The following is a 25472-nucleotide window of genomic DNA, read 5'->3' as shown; positions in this document are numbered from 1 at the left end:
GCCGGAATCCTGCAGGCCGCTGAAGCCGAAAAGTGACATCAGGCACTGGGCACACAGGTGGACCGGGAAGGCGGAGCTTGGAAGAGCAGGGAGGCGGGGCTGAAAGTTCCTTAACCCTGGGAGTGGAAGAAGCAGGTAAAGAAAGGGACCTATGGGGAAGGAAGAAAGAGTACTGTTTTCTTTCGGGAGGGAATGAGGTTCCTGAGCCTAATATTTTTTGGAAAGACAGAGCATATGTATTTATACATATAAATCTTTGAACTAAAAATAACGGCCATGTGGTGGTTGCAGCCCATTTTTAACATCTCCCAAATCAATGTCACTCTGGTTATTATCCTCCTCACCTTTCCCTGTTCCGTTTGGAGTCCTTTTTTTTTTTTTTTTTTTTTTTTTGTTAAATCTATGAAGGAAGATCAATACGTATCCAATAGCCCAGGGTTGCTAACTGTTCAACACGTGAATAACGGTTGGTTCATAAGAGTCTTCCATTCGTCTGGTAATTGATCACTAGTAAAGGATTTGTTCTGGGGGTAAAATTCAAATGATTTAATCCGTGTTTCTATCATTAACTGCCACTTTCTGACTATGAGAAGCCAGATACTGACTGTTTAGGACATGCTCTTATTTTTTCCATCCAATTCAGACTACTAAGTAACATTTCCTGCCGGGACATAGCATATCTCCAAGGCATGAATCACAAAGATTAAGGATATACCCACAAACATCTTTAATCCCCTTTATTAATCTATTATAAATCTATCACCCTTGAATTCATTTTCAATCTAGTTTTCACTTGGAATGAGATTTGATACAGCGTTTTGAATCCTTTGAATGTCTTGTCAGTGTTTTTTGCTCTTTGTGAGTTTCTGTGGTTGTATACTACAGTGATTGGGGTGGGCAGGGAGAATGAGGGGGTGGGCAGAGAGCACACCCTAGTCCAAAGTAATTTTTGTCCTAAAAAAGAACTGTTGACGTGGGCTGCTTGTCCTCCATCCCGGCTTCTGTTTGCTGTTACAACACATCCTCCCACATATTGGAGAACATTTAAGGACCCCCTGTCTAAAAAAGAACATATGCCCTCCAATGGCCTTTTTCTATATAGACATTACCCCCATTTTCAAGCTTCTTTTGTAAATTTTGCAACCATGATACTGTATGAAACGGGCTATTTTACTTTCTGTGAATTTTTCAAGCTTTCATAGACTTTCATAGTCTCAGATAGTCACCTTTATGGGCATTTAATCCAAAAAACAAAAGCCCTTCTAGCCTTTTAATCATTTTAGCTGCCTTTCTTTGGCTTTTCTTTTTCTTCGAATGCAGTGACCAGCACTGCATACTGGGCTCCACGAGGAGTTTCCTGAGGTTTTTGTTGAAACTGATGCTTTGTCTTTATTCTAGACAGCCAGAACTTTTGCTGGCATTTTGGACTTTACAAGAGCTGGCATCTCAAAGGAATAATGTACAGCAACTTCTAGATCCCTTTCTTTGGTGGTAACTGGAAGTTCAGAATTGTGTCCCCCTGTGTTAGCTGCCTTATACTGTCCATGTGGCAAGTCACCTGCCACTTTCCAGCCTACTCACATAGCTTTAGAAATATTCCAGAAGATGCTCCCTATTGACTTGACATTTCACTATGTGGAAAGCAGAGTATAATGTGTACACCAAAAAATGTCTTAAAGTATTCCTTTTTCTTAATTGTTTATGAGATGTTAAATAACACTGATTCCCAGGGGATGCTGTTAACATCGTTCAATCCAGAGACGTGCTATTATTCCTACTCTTTGTTTTCTACATCTAAGCCAGTTTCTCATCCAAAGGGGAAAAAAATCACTCTTGTCATCTGACAAAAACTTTTTAAATAGTCTTTTTTTATGTTTATTTTTTTTAAGTTTATTTATTTTGAGAGAGAGAGAGTGATCAGGAGTGGGGTGGGGGCAGAGAGAGAGGGAGAGAGAATTCCAAGCAGGCTCCATGCTGTTAGCACAGAGCCCAGTGCAGAGCTCGAACTCATGAACCTATAGATTATTACCTGAGCTGAGATCACGAGTCACTTAACCTACTGAGCCACCCAGGCACCCCAGTGTTTATTTTTGGGGGGGGAGGGATAAGAGGGGGGTTTCTGTGCTGACAGCAGAGAGCCCAATGCGGGACTTGAACTCACAAACCGTGAGATCATGACCTGGGCTGAAGTCCAACCTTTAACCAACTGAGCCACCCATGTGGCCCTTTAAATAGTCTTTCTTAAGCACCCAGCCACCTCAACCCAAAGTCTCTATTAAGATAGTTGAGATTGTTGGGCCCTTTCTCACCACCACCACCACCATCATTATCAAAATCTAAACCAACCACATCTATACAGCAGCCTCCTATTGGTCCTCCCTGCTTATACTCTTTCCCCCTTAGAGTCTCTTCCCCAGAGAGCATCCAGAGAGAGCCTTCTAAAATGTTAGTCACAACTGACAACAGCCAAAGTATGTAAAGAGCCCATGTGTCCATTGATTGATGAATGGATAAAGATGTGGTATATATACAATGGAGTATTACTCGGCGATCAAAAAGAATGATATCTTGCCATTTGCAACAATGTGGATGGAACTGGAGGGTATTATGCTAAGCAAAATAAGTCAGTCAAAGAAAGACAAATATATGATTTCACTCATATGTGGAATTTAAGAAAAAAAACAGATGAGCATAAGAGAAAGGAAGCAAAACTAAGATGAAAACAGAGGAGACAAACCATAAGAGACTCTTAAATACAGAGAACAAACTGAGGGTTGCTGATGGCATGTTGGGTGGGGGGATGGGCTAAATGAACAACGGGCATTAAGAAGGGCACTTGTCGGGATGAGCACTGCGTGTCATATGTAAATGATGAATCACTAAATTCTATTCCTGAAATCATCATTACACTATATGTTAACTCACTTGGATTTAAATTTAAAAAAATAATAAACATGTATATTTCAGGGGAAGAAAAATAAAATGAAATAAAATGTCAGTCACCTTATGTCACTCCTCTGCTCAATACCTTGCAATGGCTCCATCACATTTGGCATAAAATCCAAGCTCCTTAAAAGACCCCTCCACTCTCTTTCTTGCTTAATCTGCTCCAACCGCACTTACTGGCAGTTTCCCTGTTCCTTGAATCCTCCCAGCATGTTCCTACCTCCAGGCCTTTGTATTAGCCATTTCCTCTGCTTGGAATTCTCTCGCCACAAATATCTGGATGGCTTGCTCCCTCAGTGTCTTCACAATTGGGGATGCCATCCCTGACCACTCATCTTAAATAGCGGTCCCCACCACTCTATTTTTCTTTAAAACCCTCTCGGGGCGCCGGGGTAGCTCAGTCGGTTAAGCGGCCAGCCTCACTCCGGTCATGATCTCACAGTCCGTGAGTTCGAGCCCTGCGTTAGGCTCTGTGCTCAGAGCCTGGATCCTGCTTCAGATTCTGTGTCTCCTCTCTGTGCCCCTCCCCTGCTCATGCTCTGTCTCTCTCTGTCTCAAAAATAAATAAAAACATTAAAAAAAAAAAAAAAGACATGATCACCACCTGGCCTATTATGCACTTCTCTGTTGCCCATCTCCATCCCTAGAATGTAAGCTCCACTGGGGCAGGGATTTTGTCTGTTTTGTTTCCTGCTATTCTCACCTGGGATAGCACTTGGCACATAGTCGGTGCTTAATATTGACTAAGTAGGAAAATGAAAAGTATAAACTGTTCTTGTCCTTTGGCTCTATGTTGTTCATAAACATTTTGCTGTTGTTGGAAAACATGTTACAAACCATGTGTTCTAACACCTACTAGGATGCGTCCACTTTACCAAAGACTACAAGCTTGCCTCTACTCTTGGTTGAAGAACAGTCTCCCTTCCTATCTTGGAAAGACTGTCCTCTTCAAACTCTTTTGCAGCTTCTAGGCCAGTCTTCTCATACTTTAATATACATGTGGATCACATAGAGATCACGTTAAAAGCCCAGATTCTGATTCAGCGTGTCTGGGCTACAGCCTACGATTCTGCATTTCTTTTTGGTTTTTTTTTTTTTTATGTTTATTTATTTTTGAGAGACAGAGAGAGACAGAGAATGAGCAGGGGAGGAACAGAGAGAGAGAGAGAGAGACAGAATCTGAAGGAGGCTCCAGGCTCCGAGATGTCAGCACAGAGCCCGACACAGGTCTCGAACCCATGAACCGCGAGATCATGACCTGAGCCGAAGTCGGTTTCTTAACCGATTGAGCCACCCAGGCGCCCCTACAATTCTGCATTTCTGATAAGCCCCCCTGTGACACTGATGCTGCTTATCTGTGGACCTCCCTTCGTAGATCTGTTTCAAGCACTTTATGGCCTTTGACCCTTGAGTTTATCTCAAGGATTTGATTATTTTTTAATATATTTTTTAAAGTAATCTCTACACCCAATGTGGGGCTCAAAGTCACAGCACCAAGGCCAAGAGTCCCATGCTCTACGGACTGAGCCAGCCAGGTACCCCAGGTTTGATTATTTTGAAAGTATGAATAGAAGACTCTCAATGTAATCTGCCTGCAAGGTTTAAACCTTTCCCTCCTTAACTGCATCTTCATTCAAAGCAGAGTAAAACAACTCAGTCGGGGGCAAAGTAGAGTTAAGGGAATGATCCATGTGTGGGTTGCAGGTGGATTCAAAAGAGGTGGGTGTATCCCAATCCTTAGAGAAAGTTCTGTGAAGAGATAAGCCCTGAGTAGAGACACCATAGGAAAAAGAAAGAGAGGGAGAGAGGGGGAGAGAGACTTGAAGAATAGTAAAAAGGAGCCTGGTTGGGGAAGATAAAAATCGAGGAAAAAGCCTTTGGACTTAGTTACCAGGAGATCACTGGCAGACTTTAACCTCTGCAAAGGAGTGGAGTGGACCCTGTGATGAGAAGAAGGGTTAAGACAGGAGAGCAAGGAGCAGCCCTCACAATGCACCACAGAATGTTCTATTGAGTTACCAAAGGGATGGTGAGGTCAACCTGGGATCTAAAGGCAACAGAGCTTTCTCGATATCTAAACAACCTCTAGAAAGAGCAAAATGAGAGAAATCAGTTATATTAGAGAAGGCAAAGCGATAAGCAAAAAGACTGAAGGAACAAGAGGTTGTTGGAGTAAAGGGAGTTAGAGTGGTCACAGGGGAGCCTGGGTGGCTCAGTCGGTTAAGTGTTCGACTCGGTTTCGGCTCAGGCCATGATCTCACAGTTTGTGAGTTTGAGCCCTGCATCAGACTCTGTGCTAACAGTGTGGAGCCTGCTTGGGATTCTATCTCCCTCTCTCTCTGCTCCTCCCCCGCTTGCACTCTGTCTCTCTCCATCTCTCAAAAATGAATAAATATTTAAAAATTTTTAAAAAAATAGATGGGTTTTGTCAGACTGAAGAAAACATAGGAAAACTAAGGAAATTTTGTTAGGTGGTGGAATTATATATCTTTCTATTTCCAGAATTTTTCTTTTTTGCTATTTTGAAATATATGTCAGATATTTAACCTGGGGTAGGTAAACTTTTTCTATAAAGGGCCAGACTGTAAATATTTTCCACTTTCCCAGCCATACGGGCTCTGTTGAAACTGCTCAACTCTGCCCTGTAGCATGAAAGCAGCCACAAACAATATGAAAATAAACTAGTGTAGCTGTGTTCCCACAAAACTTTATCTTTGGATGCAGAAATGTGAATGTTATGTAATTTTCACATCATAAAATATTAGTTTTTCAGTTTTTTTCAACTATTTAAAGATGTAAAGACTAAATAATAATAATGATATAATAATAATTAAAAAAATAGGGGCATCTGGGTGGCTCAGTCAGTTAGGCGTCCGACTTTGGCTCAGGTCGTGATCTCACAGTTTGTGAGTTTGAGCCCCATGTCAGGCTCTGTGCTGACAGCTCAGAGCTTGGAGCCAGGTTCAGATTCTGTGTGTGTCTCTCTCTCTCTGCCCCTCCCCCACTCACACTCTGTCTCTCTCTCTCTCTCAAAAGTAAATAAACATTGAAAAAAATTTTTAAATATAATAATAATAATAAATAATAATGTAAAAACCATTCCTAGCTCACAGGCCATACCAAAAAAAGCATGACAGATTCGGTTCATGTGTGGTAGTTCGCCAACCCCTGCAATAAAGAATAAATAATAAGGGCACCTGGGTGGCTCAGTCGGTTAAGTGTCTGACTTCGGCTCAGGTCATGATCTCACAGTTTGTGAGTTCGAGCCCCACATGGGGCTCTGTGCTGACAGCTCAGAGCCTGGAGCCCGCTTGGGATTCTGTGTCTCCCTCTCTCTCTGCCCCTCCCCTGCTCACTTTCTGTGACTCTTTGTCTCTCAACAATAAATAAACATTAAAAAAAATTTTTTTAGATAAAATAAACATAAAAAAGAATAAAGAACACATAAGAACAAGGTTAAGAAACAAAAAATTTACAGTAAACCTGAAGTCCCTTTTTTGTTCCTCCTTGGTCCTGTTCCCCTCCCCTTCTCCGTGGAAACCACAATCCTGAGTTATGTGTTCAGCTTTCTATGCATGTTGCAAACTTTTACTTTACGTATGAATGTCCATAATCATGTTTTTCACATTTTGAAACTTTATAAATAGCACCACACTACACGTAAACTTCAGCCACTGGCTTTTTTCATTCAGTATTCTGTTGATAAATGGAGCTTTAGTTGATTCATAGTAGCTCTAATATTGTGTTCCACTCTGTGAATATTCCTCAATTGTTGTCTCTAATTTTTTTTTAATTTTGAACAGTGTTCAGTTAACATTCCCCTTCCTCCTCACTTTAGGTACAACCACTGTGCAGGGTTTTGTATTGTCCTCTTGTCTTTCTTTATACTTTTCCACCTATGTTCATAACCTTAAATAATGTTTTCTTTATAGTAATGACATTGTATTGTACCTATTCTGTTTCTTGCTGCTTTAAAAAAAAAAAAAGATTTTTAACGTTTATTCATTTTTGAGAGAGAGACAGAGCATGAGTGGGGGAGGGGCAGAGAGAGAGTGAGGGAGACACAGAATTGGAAGCAGGCTCCAGGCTCTGAGCTGTCAGCACAGAGCCTGATGTGGGGCTTGAACTCACGGACCGTGAGTCCATAACCTGAGCTGAAGTCAGACGCTTAACTGAGCCACCCAGGAGCCCCTGTGCTTGCTGCTTTTAGACAACACTGGGGTTTTGAGATTTAGCTTTAGTTCACATTGATGAGTGTAGTTTGCTCATTTTCACTGCTGTACAGTATTCCATTTTATAAACAGCACAGGTTCAGGGAGACTGGGTGGCTCCGTCCGTTGAGCGTCCGACTTCGGCTCAGGTCATGATCTCATGGTTCATGAGTTCGAGCCCTGCGTCAGGCTCTGTGCTGACAGCTCGGAGCCTGGAGCCTGCTTCAGATTCTGTGTCTCCCTCTCTCTCTGCCCCTAACCCATTCACATTCTGTCTCTGTCTCTCTCAAAAATAAATAAACATTTAAAAAAATTTAGAAATAGCACAGTTTATCTGCGTGACTACTGATCAGCACTCAGTTGCTTCACATTTTGTGCTAGTGTGAACTCTGCTGCTATGAACACTCTCATCCATGTCTCCTGGATAAGTGGACAGGGGGAAGGGTTTCTCTAGGACATCAATGTAGGAGTGCAATTGCTGGTCTGCGTGCATGTGTTCAACTTTGCAAAATAGTGTTCAGTTGTGTTTCTTTTTAAAAATGTTTATTTTTGCCCTGCAAGCAGAGGCAGGGGGGCAGAAGAAGAGAAGGACAGAGCATCTGAAGTAGGCTCTACACTAACAGTAGTGAGCCCAAAGTAGGGCTCAAACTCAGGAACTGTGAAATCATGACTTGAGCTGAAGTTGGACACTCAACCAACTGAGCCACCCATGCACCCCTCAATCATGTTTCAGAGTGGTTGTACTACTTTATTCTTCTACCTGCATGGGATGAGAGTTCCATTTTCATCGCCTACAACATGGTTTCAACAGTAAATAAAAATTGAGGAGAGAAAGCTGGTTCAAAGCCAGATCCTTCAAAGTTGGGTTGAACAGGAAGCAGAAAAATAGAAATCTTAGTGTCTGTTCAGTCACATCCAAGTCTCTCTTCTTTCCTTCCTTTTTCTCGCCACCCTCTTGTGTGAGTGCTCCGTACTGAAAGCAAATGTTTTGTTGTTGAAAATTATGGGGATATCTTGAAGAGAAAATCATGGAGATGGGAGGTATTGGGCTTGTAATCAATAACAGGAGTGGACCACCTTGGTTTGAACTATTAGGAATCCTAGAAAAAAAAATCTCCTACGATTCTGTCAAGCAGGTCCTTCCTTTTTTCCTTCCCTTCTTTCCTCTTTCCTATCTTCCTTTCTTAAACTTGCACATGATACCAATTCAAGACATCCAAATAGGTATGTAATAGGTTGAATGGTGGCCTCCCAAAAGACATGTCCGCATCCAAATTTCTGAAACCTATGAATGTTACCATATTTGGAAAAGGGGGTCTTTGTGGAAATAATAACGTTAAGAATTTTGAAACGAGATTGTCCTGTTTTACTTGGTTGGGTCCTAAACCCAATGACAAATGTCCTTACAAGAGAAAAGACACAGACAGAAGAGGAGGAGGTGGTGTGACTATGGCAGCAGAGATTGGAGTGATGCAGTCACGAGTCGAGGAATGCCTGGAGCTACCAGAACCCAGAAGAGGCAAGAAAGGATTCCTCCTGAAATCCTCAAAGGGAGCACGGCCCCGCCAGCACTTTGATTGTGCTCTCCCAGCCTTCAGAACAGTGAGAGTACAAACTTGTGTTGTTTTATGTCACCAAATGGCAATTTGATGCAATAGTCCTAGGAAATTAACCCAGGATGTAAAGAAAAAGTTGGTCTCCCTCTCATCTTTGCCCCAGAGCCACCCATATATCCTTCAGCGGCAACCACTGTTGCCAGTTCCTTCTGTGCCCCCCTTCTAGAGATATTCTTACAGAGCCCCTTAGTAGGGGCAGGGACATCCAAGATCACTTTACAAGTGAGGAGTCTGAAGTTCAGAAGAAGAAATTGCTCAAGGACCTGGTGAAGAGGAACAGGAACTCACATTTCCTATCTCTTGGTTTAATCCTCCTTTGATGTAAAAGAAGTTATCTAGGAGCAGATTTTGATGTAAGGATAGGGAGAGAGAAGAGGAGGATATTGGGCGAAGGAAGAGTAGGTAATGTCATCGAGATGAAAAGGAGCGTAAAAACTGCTATTATTTACCCTCAGGTTGGCCACAGTTCAATGTAGCACTCCAGCAGATCATCGCCAGACTCTGTAGACAGAAATTAATGCTTCCATCCAACTAGCTTTTCCTTATCATGTACTATATTCTAGGCACCAAACTATATTAAAAGCTGTGAAGTACAGCTCTTGCCCTTAACAAATGTATAATCTAGTACAAGAGTCGGGCTCATAAGTAAAGCAGCGTGATAAGTAATAAAAGTAAGAAGTGTGCACTATATCCAAAAAAAAACCAGAGTGAAGTGTGGTCCTCTCTGTTTAGGAAGCTGGGAAAAGTCTGGAAGGATGAGTAGGAGTTTCGCAGGTAGAGAGGGCAGGAAAAGCATCCTAGGCAGAAGGATGAAACATTTATGGAATTGTGGTCTACAAGAGAAGTTGCATTTGAAAAACCACATAGGAGACGCTGTCAGTGCCTCACCCACATCCCTCGACCTCTATGTATGCTCTCTTTGCCCAAAGGCTCTTCTTCCAACTCCCCAAAACTGGAAAGAAAAAAAAAAAAAAAAAACAGTTCACAAACTCCCAGTGTACTATTAGTGCCTAGGAGTTAACTCCTCCCGGGAGCAGCCCTCAACCAACAACTCTCAGGAGTTGGTGTGTAAATTCACCAGCTCCTTCACCCCTCAGATGGGATCATTCTGAGGCATGTGTTGCCCAGTTTCTTAACAGGATTAAGCTCCTCTTAGTCACTGTGGTAGTTAGCTTAATAGCCCATCCTTTATGGGCTACATTCCTCCCCTGTATCACTTTCCACCTCTTCTCCACTGGTGTTTCCATCACCTCCCAAATAAACTACTGGCTCTCAAGTCCTTGTCTTAGAGATTGCTCCTAGGAGAGCCCAAACTAAAATAAAATCTAAGTGGCACTACATGGGAACAGCAAAGAGTGCGCAGAATGGGGTGCAGTGATGGTAGATACTGGAGCAGGGAACCATCATGGTGGACTTCTAATGCCACGTGAGAGTTGTGGTACCTTTTCCTGTAGACAAGTGGACATCCACTGAAAGTTTAAGTAGGGGCATAGCACGACCAGATTTGCATTGCAGAAAGACCACATATTCAACCACTAAATGGCTTTCACTACACTTAGTATAAAACCCAAACTCCTAACCATGCCCGAAAAGGTACTGCTGGCCCGGCACCTGCCTGCTCCCCCATCCTCTGAAAACTGTTTGATTTGGCAATTGTAGAGTTATTATGGACCCAAATGGCTCAGCTGGGCAGAGCCAGATGAAGAGTTACGGTAGACTGGATTACTGTCCTCAGTTCTTTCCTCCATCTTTCTACGTGACCTTGCATGCATGAGGGTGGATGGAGTATATAGTTCCCTGCTAGACTTCTTCCGGCCGATGGAATGTGAGCAAAAATGCCAATGTACCTGAAGAGGCATCATATATTTTTGTTCACTCCGCTGCACTCCTACCATTCGCCATCGTAGCATACTCTGGGAGCTGCTGGTCCCAGGTGGAGAAAAGACGTGTGTAACAGACAGAAACCCAGACTGGAGCCCGGAACTAAACCCAGCCGACATGCAGCCTGAAGCATGAGTGCAAAAAATAGGTGCTCGTGGTCGTAAACCACTGGATTTTGCCTCACTAGTGTGGTAGTAACTGATTACGACAGAAGTGAAGTGGGCCATGAGAAAAGCGAGCCAGGGGTACTCTTGCAAGAAATTTAGCTGTGGGGGCGCCTGGGTGGCTCAGTTGGTTGAGCGTCTGACTTTGGCTCAGGTCATGATCTCACGGTCCGTGAGTTTGAGCCCTGCGTCGGGTTCTGTGCTGACAGCTCAGAGCCTGGAGCCTGTTTCGGATTCTGTGTCTCCCTCTCTCTGTGCCCCTCCCCTGCTCGCATTTTGTCTCTCTCTCTCCGAAAAATAAACAAAAAAAATTAAAAAAAAAAGACGTTTAGTTGTGAAAGGAATGAGAGCCTAGTGTCCTCCTCCTCCTCGTTGTTGTGGCTCCCTTTCGGTTCTTTAGCCGCCCACGATATAAGCCCCTTTCCCATGTATGGAGAATTTTCCAGTCTATGAAACCTTGTGGGAAGCACAGCTCACCTCCCAGGACTGTGTAGCCCAAAACGCCCGCTCCTCACTTTCCCATCTTTCCTCGTGAACGAAGTCATGCACTTGTGTCATAGGCTCTGCTAATAAAATCTGCCCAGCCTCGGCTTTGAACGAGGAGGAGTTTGTGAGGCGAAGAAACACTGGCAGAAAAGAATCATTCTCTGGGTGAGCAGTGCCAGTTGTCACAGCCACGCTCAGTTTGGGGGGGGGAACAGCCAATGGCAGCGGCACCCGGGGTCGGTGCCCCAAGGTCTGTCGGTGGGACTTGAGCGTCAAATGCTCCTCGGTGGCACTAGCAGCGTCTGTAGTAGTCTGGCCCTGTGGTAAGATGTTGGCAACCCCCCGGACAGAGCTCCGAATGCGGGGCGGCGGGCTGACGGCATTCGTGGCCTCAGTTCTTCGCCTCTCCCTGCATCCATGTTGTCTTGTCAGACCTTCCCATTCTGAGGCCGGGCTCACCCCTGGGACTTGCTTTGGTCAAGGGATGTTAGCAAACCTGACAGAAAGAGGCTTGAGAAGCGCCTGCGTGATTGTGCTCGCTCTCTGTTCCAGCCTGTCTGGGCAGCTGGAACAGCACACGGCAGCCTGGGGGGCTGACACACGGCAGAAATTTACTTCTCACCGCTCCGGAGGCCGGAAGTCCAAGATCGGGTGCCAGCGTAGGTTGGGTCTGGTTTTAAAGGCCGTCTTCCGGGTTGCGGCCTGCTGACTTCTTGCTGTGCCCTTATGTGGTGAATGAAGCGAGAATCTCCCTGGGACTTCTTTTATAAAGGCACTCATTTTGGGGGTGCCTGGGTGGCTCGGTCTGTTAGGCAGCGAACTCTTGGTTGCGGCTCAAGTCATGATCTCACGGTTGGGGAGATCGAGCCCCACATGGGGCTCTGCGCTGACAGGGTGGAGCCTACTTGGGATTCTCTCTCTGCCTCTCTCTCTCTCTCTGCCCCTCACCTGCTCTCAGCTCTCGTGCTCTTTCTCTCTCAAAATAAATAAATAAACTTAAAATTTTTTTTAATTAAAAAAATAATAAAGGCACTAATTTCTTCATCTCTTCACGAGGGCTTCACCTTCATCATCTAATCACTCTCCAAGGCCCCACTTTCTAATACCATCACCTTGGGCATTAGGTCTTCAACCAGTGAATTTTGGGGGCGTATAAGCATTCATTCTGTAGCAATCGTGCTGGTGTCCTCACCATCGCCGTTAGAATATGTCCAGGCTAGCCTGTTGACTGATGAGAGACGCGCGACATTAGGCCTAGTCTCCCCGAGTCATCCCAACCGAGTCCATCCTAGATCAGCCAGCAACCAGTTGAGCCTCAGAATATGAATGAGCTCAGCCAAAATCAACACAACTCTCTTGCCAGCCAACAGTTGACCCCCAGACACTTCAGTGAATTCACCTGAGCCCAGCTCAGCTCAGCCCCAGATAAACTGAGCTCCATGGACTTATGAACGAAGTACTGTTCATTGTTACATGCCACCGGGGTTTTGGAGTTGTTTGTGTGGCGTTATTGTAGCAAGAGATAACTGACAGTTCTCTAGCCCTCTCCACAATCTATGAGCTATGCCCTTTTCTGCTCAAATCAGGCAAATGATCGGTATCTTTTGCCCTCTCCGACTAACACAGAGAAAGACTGAATGTAAATTAGAAACACAGGATCAAGGGAGAGATCAAGGTGGGAGAGATTTTAGCATGCTCTCAGACAGAGGATTGGAGGCAGTTGTATTTGTTAGGATGTAAGTGTGCCTGCAAAATAACAGTGCTTTATTTATTTTTTTAATGTTTTTTTTTTTTTTTTTTAATTTTTGAGAGAAGGAGCGTGAGCAGGGGGTGGGAAGAGAGAGAGGGAGACAGAGGATCCAAAGCGGGCTCTGTGCTGACAGCTGAGAGCCAGATGCAGGGCTCGAACTCATGAACCATGAGATCATGACCTGAGCTGAAATCCAATGCTCAAACGAATGAACCACCCAGGCGCCCCCAAAATGACAGTGCTTTAAAGATGATAAAAGTTGGGGTGCTGGGTGGCTCAGTCAGTCGGGCATCTGACTTTGGCCCAGGTCACGATCTCATGGTTCATGGGTTCGAGCCCCACATCAGGCTCCGTGCTAACAGCTCAAAGCCTGGAGCCTGCTTCGGATTCTGTATCTCCCTCTCCCTCTGTTCCTCCCCTGCTTGCACTCTCTCTCTCTCGCTTTCAAAAATAAATAAACATTAAGAAAAATTTAAAGATGACAAAAGTTTATAGTTTTTCTCTCTCATGTAAAAGCCTAAGCTAGTGTGGGTATCTCTGCTCCGTGAAATCTTCAGAGACCTAGGCTCCTTCTGTCTATGCTCTGCTATGCCCTTGCCCGGTGAGTCCAAAATGACTCCCAACCACATCAATGTTCCAACCACTGGGAAGAAGGAAAGGGAGAACAGGACTTTCTCCTTACTATCTGGTGTGCTTTTTTTTTTTTTTTTTTTGAGAGAGAGAGAGAGAGAGAGCGCATGCCCGTGTGAGCAGCTAAGGGGCAGAGGAAGAGGGAGGGAGAGAATCTTAAGGGAGCTTCATGGCCAGCACAACCCATGCAGCGCGTGATCTCACACCCATGAGATCGTGACCTGCGCTGAAATCAAGAGTCAGACGCTTAACCGACTGAGCCACCCACATGCCCCACTCTCTGGTACTTAGGTTCATTTTGTCCCCTTTCAACTCCTTTTTAGGAATTGGTCACATGACCACATTCAGCTGCAAGGAAAGTTGGGGAAAAGCAAAACTTTTCCTGGCCAACCGTGTATATACCTAAACATTCTGCTTCTGTGAAAGAAGGGGCGAACAGGTAGCCCTGGTTCCTTCTATGTCAGAGGAGAAAAAGAGTAGTTAACAGAGCAAGATATGTATGGCAGACTTTATCAGCCACTTCCTTGCTTCTCCTTGTTAAGGGGACTCTTGGGGGGGGGGGGGGTTGTGCAGCTGTATTCTGGGCATAAATCACAATATGACTAAACCAGTTATGGCAATTCTACTCAGCTTTGCCAGGAACTGGCTTCCCCAGCCTCTCTTGAAACTATGGGTAGCCACGTGAACCAGTTCTGACCGACAAGCCATGAGAGGAAGGCTGCTGAGGGGTTCTGGAAAGTGCTTTCCTTCCTATGAAAGAGACGGACACGGGGGAGAGCTTACTGGCACACTCCTGCTTGGGATATTGGTGCGAGGCGCTGTGGCCGTCGGCTTACGACCACAAAAGAAAGGCCAAGAGAATTACGGATGCCATCCGACAGCCCGACACCTTTCTGAGGATTTGAATGACCTTGAGAGGACTGCAGGGTCTCAACACCACCCATCACCTACACGGCCACCTCTATATTTTCTTTCTTAACAGAGAGTAATACCTTTATCATATAAGAAACTCATACAAATTGGAAAAAAATAACTAACATCTTAATACACAAATGTATCAGGTAAAGGACATAAATAACTCATAAGAAGTAATAAAAGTAGTTAACAAATACTTTTAAAATATTCAACCTAAAGAGTCATCAATAAGATGTACAAATCAGAACATGAATTTTCACTTACTGTATAGATTGAGTAGAAAGAATACATTTAAAAAATTAGTGTTTTTTTAAGTTTATTTCTTTTGAGAGAGGGAGCAAGAGAGAATCCCAAGCAGGCTCTGCACTGTCAGCGCAGAGACCAACGTGGGGCCTGAGGTTACAAACTGTGAAATCATGACCCAAGCCGAAATCAAGAGTCAGACGTTTAACCGACAGAACCACCCAGGCGCATCCCCCCAAAATAATTTTTATTTTTTTTTTAATTTATTTTTTAATGTTTATTTATTTTTGAGACAGAGAGAGACAGAGCATGAATGGGGGAGGGTCAGAGAGAGAGGGAGACACAGAATCTGAAGCAGGCTCCAGGCTCTGAGCTGTCAGCACAGAGCCTGACGTGGGGCTCGAACTCATGGACCGGGAGATCATGACCTGACCCGAAGTCGGACGCTTGACCGACTGAGCCACCCAGGCGCCCCCCCAAAATAATTTTTAAATAGTACTAAAGGATGGCCTGCCTGGCTGGCTCAGTCGGAAGAGCACGCAACTCTTGATCTTGGGGTCGTGAGTTCAAGCCCCACCTTGGGTGTAGAGATTACTTAAAAAAATAAAACATTTAAAGAAAAAAGAAAAGAGGAAGATGTAGGGATGGTGTCGGCCACATTTCCCTCTTTTATCAAGAAAAGCAGGGGTTCCTTGTTGGCATCCCACTCCTGATGTTGGCTCCAGATAGGCACGGTTCGTGAGTTCCAGCCCCGAGTTGGGCTCTGCACTGACACCACAGAGCCTGCTTGGGATTCTCTCTCTCCCTCTCTCTGCCCCTGCCCAGCTCGTGCTCTCTCTCTCTCCATAAAGAAATAAACTTAAATAAATAAATAAATAAAATAAACTTTAAAAAAAAGGGAAGGAAATGAGTATTGAGAACAAAGCTTATGACGTCTGCTACAACACAGCTTAATGAGGAGTAGTTTTGCGTGCATAATAAATAGTTACCCCTTGGCATAAAGCAAAATGGTGGCAAAAATACTTACACAGTGGAATGCTTACTAGTTTCCAGGCACTGTTCTGAGTGTTTTCAATATATTAACACATATATTAACTCATTTAATCTTCACAACGACTTGGAGGTAAATGCTATTGTTATCTTTGTTTTATGTATTTTTTATTGTACCTCATATACTCACAGTTAGACTTAACCATAATCCTTGGGGCATGACATATTCCTCATTGGTCCATTCATGGCTCTTTTATTTATTTTTTAAGTATTAGTTATTTTTAGTAATGTAATAGGTACCTTCAAATCCTCCACCCAAAATAAAATTAGGATCTTGTCAGTAATTCATACCTTATTGTCTGGTCTGCTTAAGCCATTTCACTTCCTCCCCTGGTCTGAGGTGACCATCATCTAGAATCCTAAATTCATCATTCCTCTGCTTTCCTTATATAGTTTCCTCATAGAGGTTTGTAAGGTTTTGTTTTTTTTTTTTTTATCATTTATTTATTTTTGAAAGACAGAGACAGAGCACAAGCAGGAGAGGAGCAGAGAGAGAGGGAGACACAGAATCTGAAGCAGGCTCCAGGCTCTGAGCTGTCAGCACAGAGCCCAAAGCAGGGCTTGAATCCATGAACTGGGAGATCATGACCTGAGCCGAAGCCAGACGCTTAACTGACTCAGCCACTCAGGTGCCCCCGTAGGGGTGTTTTTTAAGATTTTTAAAAAAGTAATCCAGGGGCAAGAGGTTAGAGTGGGAGAGAGCCAAAGCATAAGAGACTGTTAAAAACTGAGAACAAACTAAGGGTTGATGGGGGGAGGGAGGGAGGGTAGGGTAGGTGATGGGCATTGAGGAGGGCACCTTTTGGGATGAGCACTGGGTGTTGTATGGAAACCAATTTGACAATAAACTTCATATATTGAAAAAAAAAAAATAAAAAAAATAAAAATAAAAAAAAGTAATCCAGGGGCACCTGGGTGGCTCAGTCGGTAAGCATCCGACTTCAGCTCAGGTCATGACCTCACGGTTCGTGAGTTCAAGCCCCGCATCGGCCATTCATGCTCTGTCTCTCTCTGTCTTAAAAAATAAATAAAAGGGGCGCCTGGGTGGCTCAGTCGGCTAAGCGTCCGACTTCAGCTCAGGTCACGATCTCACAGTTCGTGGGTTCAAGCCCCGCGTCGGGCTCTGTGCTGACCGCTCAGAGCCTGGAGCCTGTTTCAGATTCTGTGTCTCCCTCTCTCTCTGACCCTCCCCCGTTCATGCTCTATCTCTCTCTGTCTCAAAAATAAATAAACGTTAAAAAATTTTTTTAAATAAATAAATAAAAATAAAATACTAAAAAATTAAATAAATAAATAAATAAATGTAAAAAAAAAAGTTTTTTTAAAAGTAATCTCAACACCCAATATGGAACTCGAATTTACAACCCTGATATCGAGAGTCGCATGCTCCACTGACTGAACCCAGACACCCCAACAGTTTTATAGTTTTATTGCACCTATACATATAGTCATAAAATGTGTGTATGATATAGATCTATAGTTGTTGTGTTTTTTTTAACGTTTATTTGTTTTTGAGAGACAAAGCATGAGCAGGGGAGGGGCAGAGAGGAAGGAAGACACAGAATCCGAAGCAGGCTCCTGGCTCTGAGCTGTCAGCACAGAGCCAGAAGTGGGGCTCAAACCCATAAACCGTGAGGTCATGACCTGAGCGGAAGTCTGATGCTCAACTGACTGAGTCACCCAGGAGCCCCCATCTATAGTTGTTTTTAACTATGTATCTTCTTTTGGTACTTTTCCCCCTTATTATTACCTAAGATCCATTCATGTTGTATGTTGCCACAGACATTCATCTTGATGACCATTTAACATAGCATTGTGTGACTATGTAGCAGTTTTATTCATCCTCATACCTTCTTTACTGAAGTACCTTTTACACGCTTTTACATTTTTTTCTTTTCTGGTTATTAACTGGCCTAACTCTGTTTCATATTTTCACTAATAGTTGTGTGGGATCTCAGCAGTTTTTCTACATCGTTTTAAAAAATTTTTTTCAATGTTCATTTATTTTTGAGAGAGAGAGACAGAGACAGAGCATGAGCAGGGGAGGGGCAGAGAGAGAGGGAGACACAGAATCCCAAGCAGGCTCCAGGCTCTGAGCTGTCAGCACAGAGCCCCACGCGGGGCTCGAACTCACAGACCTCGAAATCATGACCTGAGCTGAAGTCAGACGCTTAACCAAATAAGCCACCTAGGCGCCCCTAAATTTTTTTTCAGCATTTAAAATATCAATATTCAAGGCACCAGGCTGGCTCAGTTGATGGAGTATGTGACCCTTGATCTTAGGGTCGTGAGTTGAAGCCCCACGTTGGGCATGGAGCCTACTTTAAAAAAAAAATGTCAATATTCAAAGATGGAATCAGAATCACTTCTAGTGGTGTACTTGTTGAAATAATGTCTCATTTTCAGAACATTTCACAAATAGACAAAAAAGACTGTTGGGATCACTTTTTTTTTTTTTTTAAGTAGGCTTCAGGCTCAGCACAGAGCCCAGTCCAGGGTTGAACTTACGACTCTTGAGATAAAGACCGGAATGCTTAACTGACTGAGTCGCTCAGGCACCTCATCGCACTATTACCAACTACTTTTCATGGTAACATTTGTAGCTCTTGGTTTAGACGACGACAATTATCTGGCTGTCCTTCCGCAATGCTGGCTTAACCATTTGGGGGGCTACAAAGATACTGTATTAAAGAAAGCTACCCCGACAACATAAAGGGAGCCAATGGGAGATACTTAATGATCTGATTTATTAGACTTAATAAAATAATTATATTTTCATAAACCCATTTTTATTAAAATTGTGTGTATGTGTAGCACTAGTTAATATTGAAAGGCTTATAGTAAACACAGCAGTCCTCTGCCCCCCACTCCCAGTCATAGTTCCCACGGGCATCCACCTTCAGTTCATCTACTTCCCCTCCTACTGACCTCATTATCTCTAAACTATACACTTGTATTGATACTTCTTGCTTAATCATTTTTAGACAGTATCTATTGGCTTCCCACCCTGATAGATGAGGACTTCTTACCCCTGCACACATATCCACTGTCTTCCTCCCCACTCCCTGTAGCATCATTCATGACTGTATCAAGACTATAACTGGGACGCCTGGGTGGCTCCGTTGGTTAAGTGGCCGGTTTCGGCTCAGGTCATGATCTGGTAGTTTGTGAGTTGGGGCCCCCCGTGAGGCTCTGTGCTGACAGCTCAGAGCCTAGAGCCTGCTTCGGATTCTGTGTCTCCTTCTCTCTCTGCTCCTCCCCAACTCATACTCTCTCTCCCTCTCTCTCCCTCTCTCAAAAATAATAAATAAGCATTAAAAAAAAAAAAAAGACTGTAACTTCACAAGTGGTATCAGTCACAGTAGTCCAGAGAAGAACATGATGGTGATTGGACTATGGTGGTGGCAATGGAGGTGGGAAAAACAATGACTGATTCAAGAGATATGTGGGAGGGAGAGGAGATGGAACTTAGTATTTGGGGATGTAGGATAGGAGAGAGAGGGAAGGTATAAGAGTCGCCTCATTAACATAACAAAGGACACTTCTATCATTCTCTATACTTAGGAAGTTCCAAGGGCTTGGGGAGCTGTGAGCCAGAACCAGGGATGAAGACCAAATATATATTTCTTTTTTTTTTTTTTTTTTTAATTTTTTTTTTAACGTTTATTTATTTGAGACAGGGACAGACAGCATGAATGGGGGAGGGTCAGAGAGAGAGGGAGACACAGAATTTGAAGCAGGCTCCAGGCTCTGAGCTGTCAGCACAGAGCCTGATGCGGGGCTTGAACTCATGGACCGCGAGATCATGACCTGAGCTGAAGTCGGATGCTTAACCGACTGAGCCACCCAGGCGCCCCCCAAATATATATTTCTTATAATAAATCACAATATCACACTCAGCTATTACCTCTCCAAATATGCTACCCTATTCTTCTGTCTCCTCCCTTCCTTCTCCTTCCACCTCCTCTTTCCTCCCTCTTCCTCCTCCTCCTCCTCCTCCTCTTTCTTCTCTTCCTCCTTCTACTCCTTCTTCTTTCTCTCTCCATCTTTCTTTCTCCCTCCCTCTCTCTCTCTCTCGTCAGACCATCTTATTATATTCTTCATGTCTCTTAACTTCTCATCCATATTTTCCATCTTACTGCCTCTCCGTGCTACGATCTGGATAATTTCCTTTGACCTCTCTTCTGGTTAACTAATCATCACTTTGTCTGTGTCCAATCTGCTACCAAATACACCCATGAAATTTTAATTTCAGGTCTTGAGGTTTTCCTCTCTAGAAATTCTATTTGCTTCTCGTTCAGGTCTGCTAGGTTATTTTCTATGGATTCCTGTTTTTACATATACTTTCAATATTGCCTTTTATTTACATAAATGTGTAATCAAAGGGAATTCTGATATAAGCTATAACATAGATGAGCTTTGAGTAAATTACACTAAGTAAAATAAGCCAGAAACAAAAAGATAGATACTGTATCATTCCACTTTACTACTCTGAATATATATCATCCAAGTATATTATGTATTATATCCAGAATAGTAAAATTCATAGGAAAAAAAAGTAGATGGGGCGCCTGGCTGGCTCAGTTGGGAGAGCATGCAACTCTTAATCTCAGAGTCATGAGTTCAAGTCCCACATTGGGCATAGAGCCTACTAAAAAAAAAAAAAAAAAAAAAAAGAATTGTAGAATGATGCTCATCAGAGGTTGTGGGGGAGGGGAAATAGTTGTTTAATGGGCATCCAGTTTCAGTTTTGTAGGATGAAAAAGTTCTAGAGAATGGCTGCATAACAATGTGAATATAGTTAACATTGAACTGTACGCTTTAAAAATGGTTAAGTTGGTGAGGCACTTGGCAGGTTCTGTTGGAAGAGCATGCAACTCTTGGTCATGAGTTTGGGCCCCACATTGGGTGTGGAGATTACTAAAATAAATAAACTTTAAAAAATGATTAAGGTGGTACATTTTATGTGTACTTTACACATTAAAAATAAAATATAAATAAAATAAAAATTTAAGAAAATAAAAATTTTAATGCAAAAAATGTAGTAACTATAATTGTTTCATAAGTTGATATTTTTCGCAGTTCTGTTTCTGCTGTTATTTCTGCTGGTTCTCACTTGCAGTGCCTTGTTCCTTGCATGCTGGGTTCTTTTTTACTGTGTGGTACCCATCGTCTATGCAGTGATTAACTGCTGGAGATTCTTTGAGGACCAACACAAAGATGCATTCCTCCAGAGAAGATGTGAATTTGCTGCTACCAGGAACTTAAGAGAATTCCAGTTCAGGACTACTTTATTTTATTTATTTTTTAATGTTTATTTATTTTTGAGAGAGAGACACATATACACAGAGTGCAAGCAGGGGAGGGGCAGAGAGAGAGGGAGACACAGAATCTGAAGCAGGCTCCAGGCTCCGAGCTGTCAGCACAGAGCCCGATGTGGGGCTCTCACCCACGAACTGCAAGATCATGACCTGAACTGAAGTCCGACACTTAGCTAACTGAGCCACCCAAGCGCCAGGACTGCTTTAAACTAGACTCCTGGTAAATTAAAAGCTTTTTTGAATACTTCATAAAATTTGGGCTACAAATCCACAAAAAGATTAGCTATGGTTACAATGTCTCAAGGGGAGTTTTCTCCCCTTTTGTGCAGTGTAGTACTAAGTTGTCTTCCTTGGAGCTCTTGAGAGAAAGATGTGGGGTCAGGTTTACTTCTGATTCACATTTAATCATAGCCCTCTGGGGAACGGGCATGACAAATGCAAGGAAGGCTTTCTAATAGACTCCCCACCTTGGTGGATCCTGAGTTTTGATTTCATTCACCCTTAGCCTACAGCACATAATGTAATTCACATTTGCTCAGACTGGTAAATACCCTCAGAGCAAAATCGACTTCCATGCTTTCTTACCTCTCCCGTAGACTGTCTTCCCACCTCCTACTTTGTCAGCTCTTCTGTGCTTTTAAGAATATTTTAAAACTATGGTGTCTAGCATTTTTTAGTTGCTTTAAGCAGCAAGTTGGCCCCGATAACCTAACCAATCAGAGATCCCTCTATCTTTATTTCCTTTTCATTGATTTCTGCTCTTCTGTTTATTTTCTTCCTCCTATTTTTTTGTTGTTCTTATTATTGGGATTTTTTTCCCCTTAAGTTTTTTAGTTGAACACCCAGCTCATTGTTGCTTTTTCTTTTCTATTGTTAGGCAATCCTCTCCTGAAGGCTCCAAATTTCCCTTAAAGTATACCTTTCTTGTGTATTCTTTTATTTTATTTTATTTTTTAAGTATGAACTTTATTGTCAAATTGGTTTCCATACAACACCCAGTGCTCATCCCAACAGGTGCCCTCCTCAGTGCCCATCACCCACCCTCTCGTCCCTCCCACTTTCTTTGTATTCAGTTTTGATACGTAGTGCAGGAGTGATTGCGGAAAGCCAGTTGGTGTCCACCTGTTTTCGTCAACGCCTCACGCCAGCGGCGACACTGTACTGATTTTCTCCTGAGACACCTGCACTCAAGGTCTGGCAAGTGCCGCCAATTTTCCCTACCAGGGTGCAGCAGTGCTGGGAGAAGAGAAGAGCGTAATTTAAACTACCTTCTCTACCCAGTGTTTCCTACTACTGGCTACCTGTGAAAATCACCAGGAAGTCATGAAAAATACCGATTTCTGAGTAGCACACGCAGGATGTTCTAACTGGTCCGGGGTGGAGCCTGGGCCTGGGTACTTCATTGATTCTAATGTAAAGCCAGGGCTGAGAACCGCTTCTCTAATCACCTGCTCCTTGCCACCCGCCCCAGACTGCATCCTCCCTCCTCCCCACTCACACTCCCAAGCGATTTTATTTTTTTTCTTTCCAAAATTTTATTTAAATTCTAGTTAGTTGGGGCACCTGGGTGGCTCAGTCCATGAAGTGTCCGACTTCGGCTCAGGTCATAATCCCCCGGTTTGTGGATTCAAGCTCCACATCAGGCTCTCTACTGTCAGCATGGAGCCTGCTTTGGATCCTCTGTCTCCCTCTCTCTCTCTGCCCCTCTCCCACTCGCACTCATGTGCTCTCTCTCTCTCTCTCTCTCTCTCTCTCTCAAAAATAAACATTTAAAAATAAATAAATAAATTCTAGTTGTTAACATATGGTGCAATATTGGTTTCAGGACTAGAATTCAGTGATTCCTCACTTATATACAACACCCAGTGCTCATCACAAGTGCCCTCCTTAATACCAATCACTCATTCAATCCGTCCCTCACCCACCTCCCTCCATCAACCCTCAGCTTGTTCTCTATGGTTAAGAGTCTCTTATGGAGGGCCCCTGAGTGGCTCAGTCGGTTGAATATCCAACTCTTGATTTCCGTTCAGGTCATGATCTCACAGTTCATGGGTTCGAGCCCCACATCTGGCCCTGCGCTGACAGTGTGAAGCCTGCTTGCGATTCTCTCTCTCTGCCCCTCCATCGCTTGTGTGCACACACGCACTCCCTCTCTCCCTCAAAATAAATAAAAACTTAAAAAAAAAAGCCTCCTATGATTTGTTTCCTTCACTTTCCCCCCTCCCATATGTTCATCTGTTTTGTTTCCGAAATTCCACATGAGTGAAATCATACGGTATTTGTCTTTTTCTGACTTATTTCGCTTAGCATAATACAATCTGGCTCCATCCACATCACCACAAATGGCAACATTGCATCCTTTTGATGGCTGAGTGATATTCCATGGTATCAATACCACATCTTCTTTCCGTTCATCGGTCGATGGACATTTGGGCTCCTTCCATAGTTTGGCTACTGTTGATACTGCTGCTGTAAACATTGGGGTGCACGTACCCCTTTGATTCGGTATTTTTATAAACTTGGGGTAAATACCTAGTAGTGCAATTGCTGGGTTGTAGGGCTATTTTTAACTTTTTGAGGAACCTCCATACTATTCTCCACAGTGGCTGCCCTGGTTTGCATTCCCAGAAACTGTGCAAGAGGGTTCCCCTTTCTCCACACCCTGACCAACATCTGTTGTTTCTTGTGTTGTTAACTTTAGCCAGTCCAACAGGTGTGAGGTGGTATCTCATCATGATTTCGATTTGTATTTCCCTGACGATGAGTGCTGTCGAGCACCTCTTCATGTCTGTTAGCCATCTGGATGTTTTCTTTGGGAAAATGTCTACTCCTATCTTCTGCCCATTTCTCAACTGGATTATTCATTTTTGGGGTGCTGAGCTTGATAATTTCTTTACAGATTCTGGGCACTGAGCCTTTATCAGATATGTCATTCACAAGAAATTTTAAAGCCTTCCGTCTTTCCAAAGCTGTTGTTTCCTTGTTTCCATATTTCTCTCTATTGTTTTTCCAGGGTGCATTTGGGGCAGGAGGCAGAAACTGTGATCATTTATCACATTGGCAGGAACCAGAATTCTCCTGTATCTTGTTCGTCATCACAGGAAGTCTCAGCATGAGACAGCAGCACTGGTTTGGGATGACTGCCAAAATGGGCACCGTGTTATCAGGGGTCTTTACCATCGTGGCCACCAACATGTACCTCATCTTCGAACACAGATACATAAGGAACAACAATTGCACTGATAGCCACCTACAGAACAAGAGTGCAAGTGTCCTGATAAGCCAGTTCATCATCTGCTGGGCTTTCAATATGGTCTTCTTCCTGTCTTTCATTACCCTCATCATCAGCTGCTTCCTCCTGTACTCAGTATATGCTCAAATACACAGGGGCTTGGTGACCTACATCATCTGGATCCTTTTCTATGAAGCTGTAAACATTATAGTACAAATCTTTACCAACAATGACTCTGTCATTGAAGAGGTCAGAGTCGTGCGCTGGTTTGGCCTGATGTCCCGTATTTTCATGCACTGCTTCTGGATATTCTATGTCATCTCCTATGCCCACACAATCTATAAAAGTAAAAGCCCAGGGAATATAATTTCCTACAACAGACGTATTTCAACAGGCAATGGAGAGTTCCTACGACGGAAATCAAAGATCATCAACTTTACCCGACACTATCATGGATGATGTTTGCCCTTCTCTCCACTGATGGTCATTCTAGTTCCATCTCTTTCACTTTTGCTGATCTGTTCAGAATAGAGGCCCTACTGCCATCTTTTTGGGAGAAGTGGAGAGAAATGTAATTATAATCCCAATGGGGACCACCTGCTCAGTCCATAAGGGCGGTTAGTGAAAGGCCATTGTTACTTGCCAAGCACTTCTTGGGTTCCTCCTTCGTCTTCTGGTCAGTGCCACCTTAGAGGTCAAAATAAAGAGGGTAAGGGAATGAAATGAAGCTGAGTTGCAGTCTGGCAATCCTTTCACCTTGTTATATACCTTCATCAGCCTTCGACCCACAGCTCTCTAATTCAACCCTGGGACACGGGCATATCTGTATTTATACCTCAGGTAGCTGTAGTGTAAGGGAGACTGGTGGTGTCTTGGGGTAGCTTTGTGCCATGGTCTTTCCCCCTCTGTCCTCTGTGCTATATTCCAGATAAATAAAAGAATAAAAGTAGAGAAAACCGTTTTCCATTTTCTGTCTTGAGTACCCCCCTCCCCGAGATTTGTCAAAGAGTGCAAAATGCACTCGGTT

General features: G+C 43.4%; 2 protein-coding genes across 4 annotated transcripts in view; both read left to right on the top strand.

Moving 5' to 3' along the window:
• Positions 1 to 46: 46 nt before the first annotated feature.
• Positions 47 to 25472, top strand: part of TMEM217B (transmembrane protein 217B) — a 40355-nt gene continuing 14929 nt past the window's right edge. For 2 of the 3 annotated variants that reach the window (XM_060615372.3, XM_060615371.3), the window contains exon 1: positions 48 to 135. The gene's annotated coding sequence lies outside the window, so the exon portion shown is untranslated. Of the gene's footprint in view, positions 136 to 25472 lie in introns of all 3 variants that reach the window. The other variant, XM_060615373.3, reaches the window with a different exon arrangement.
• TMEM217 (transmembrane protein 217) lies at positions 53 to 25472 on the top strand. Its single transcript, XM_060615370.3, has 2 exons — positions 53 to 135; positions 24227 to 25472. Exon 2 carries the CDS (start codon positions 24326 to 24328, stop codon positions 24902 to 24904), a length of 579 nt encoding a protein of 192 aa, XP_060471353.1. The 5' UTR covers positions 53 to 135; positions 24227 to 24325; the 3' UTR covers positions 24905 to 25472.

Source organism: Panthera onca, chromosome B2 (assembly GCF_046562875.1).
Source record: "Panthera onca isolate mPanOnc1 chromosome B2, mPanOnc1 haplotype 2, whole genome shotgun sequence".
In the NCBI taxonomy this organism is placed as follows: domain Eukaryota; kingdom Metazoa; phylum Chordata; class Mammalia; order Carnivora; family Felidae; genus Panthera; species Panthera onca.
This window is presented reverse-complemented; position numbering and strand designations above follow the sequence as displayed.

Bases quoted from the DNA above. Each gene is read 5' to 3' on its own strand.
- TMEM217 (XM_060615370.3), top strand. From the start codon at position 24,326: ATGAGACAGCAGCACTGGTTTGGGATGACTGCCAAAATGGGCACCGTG.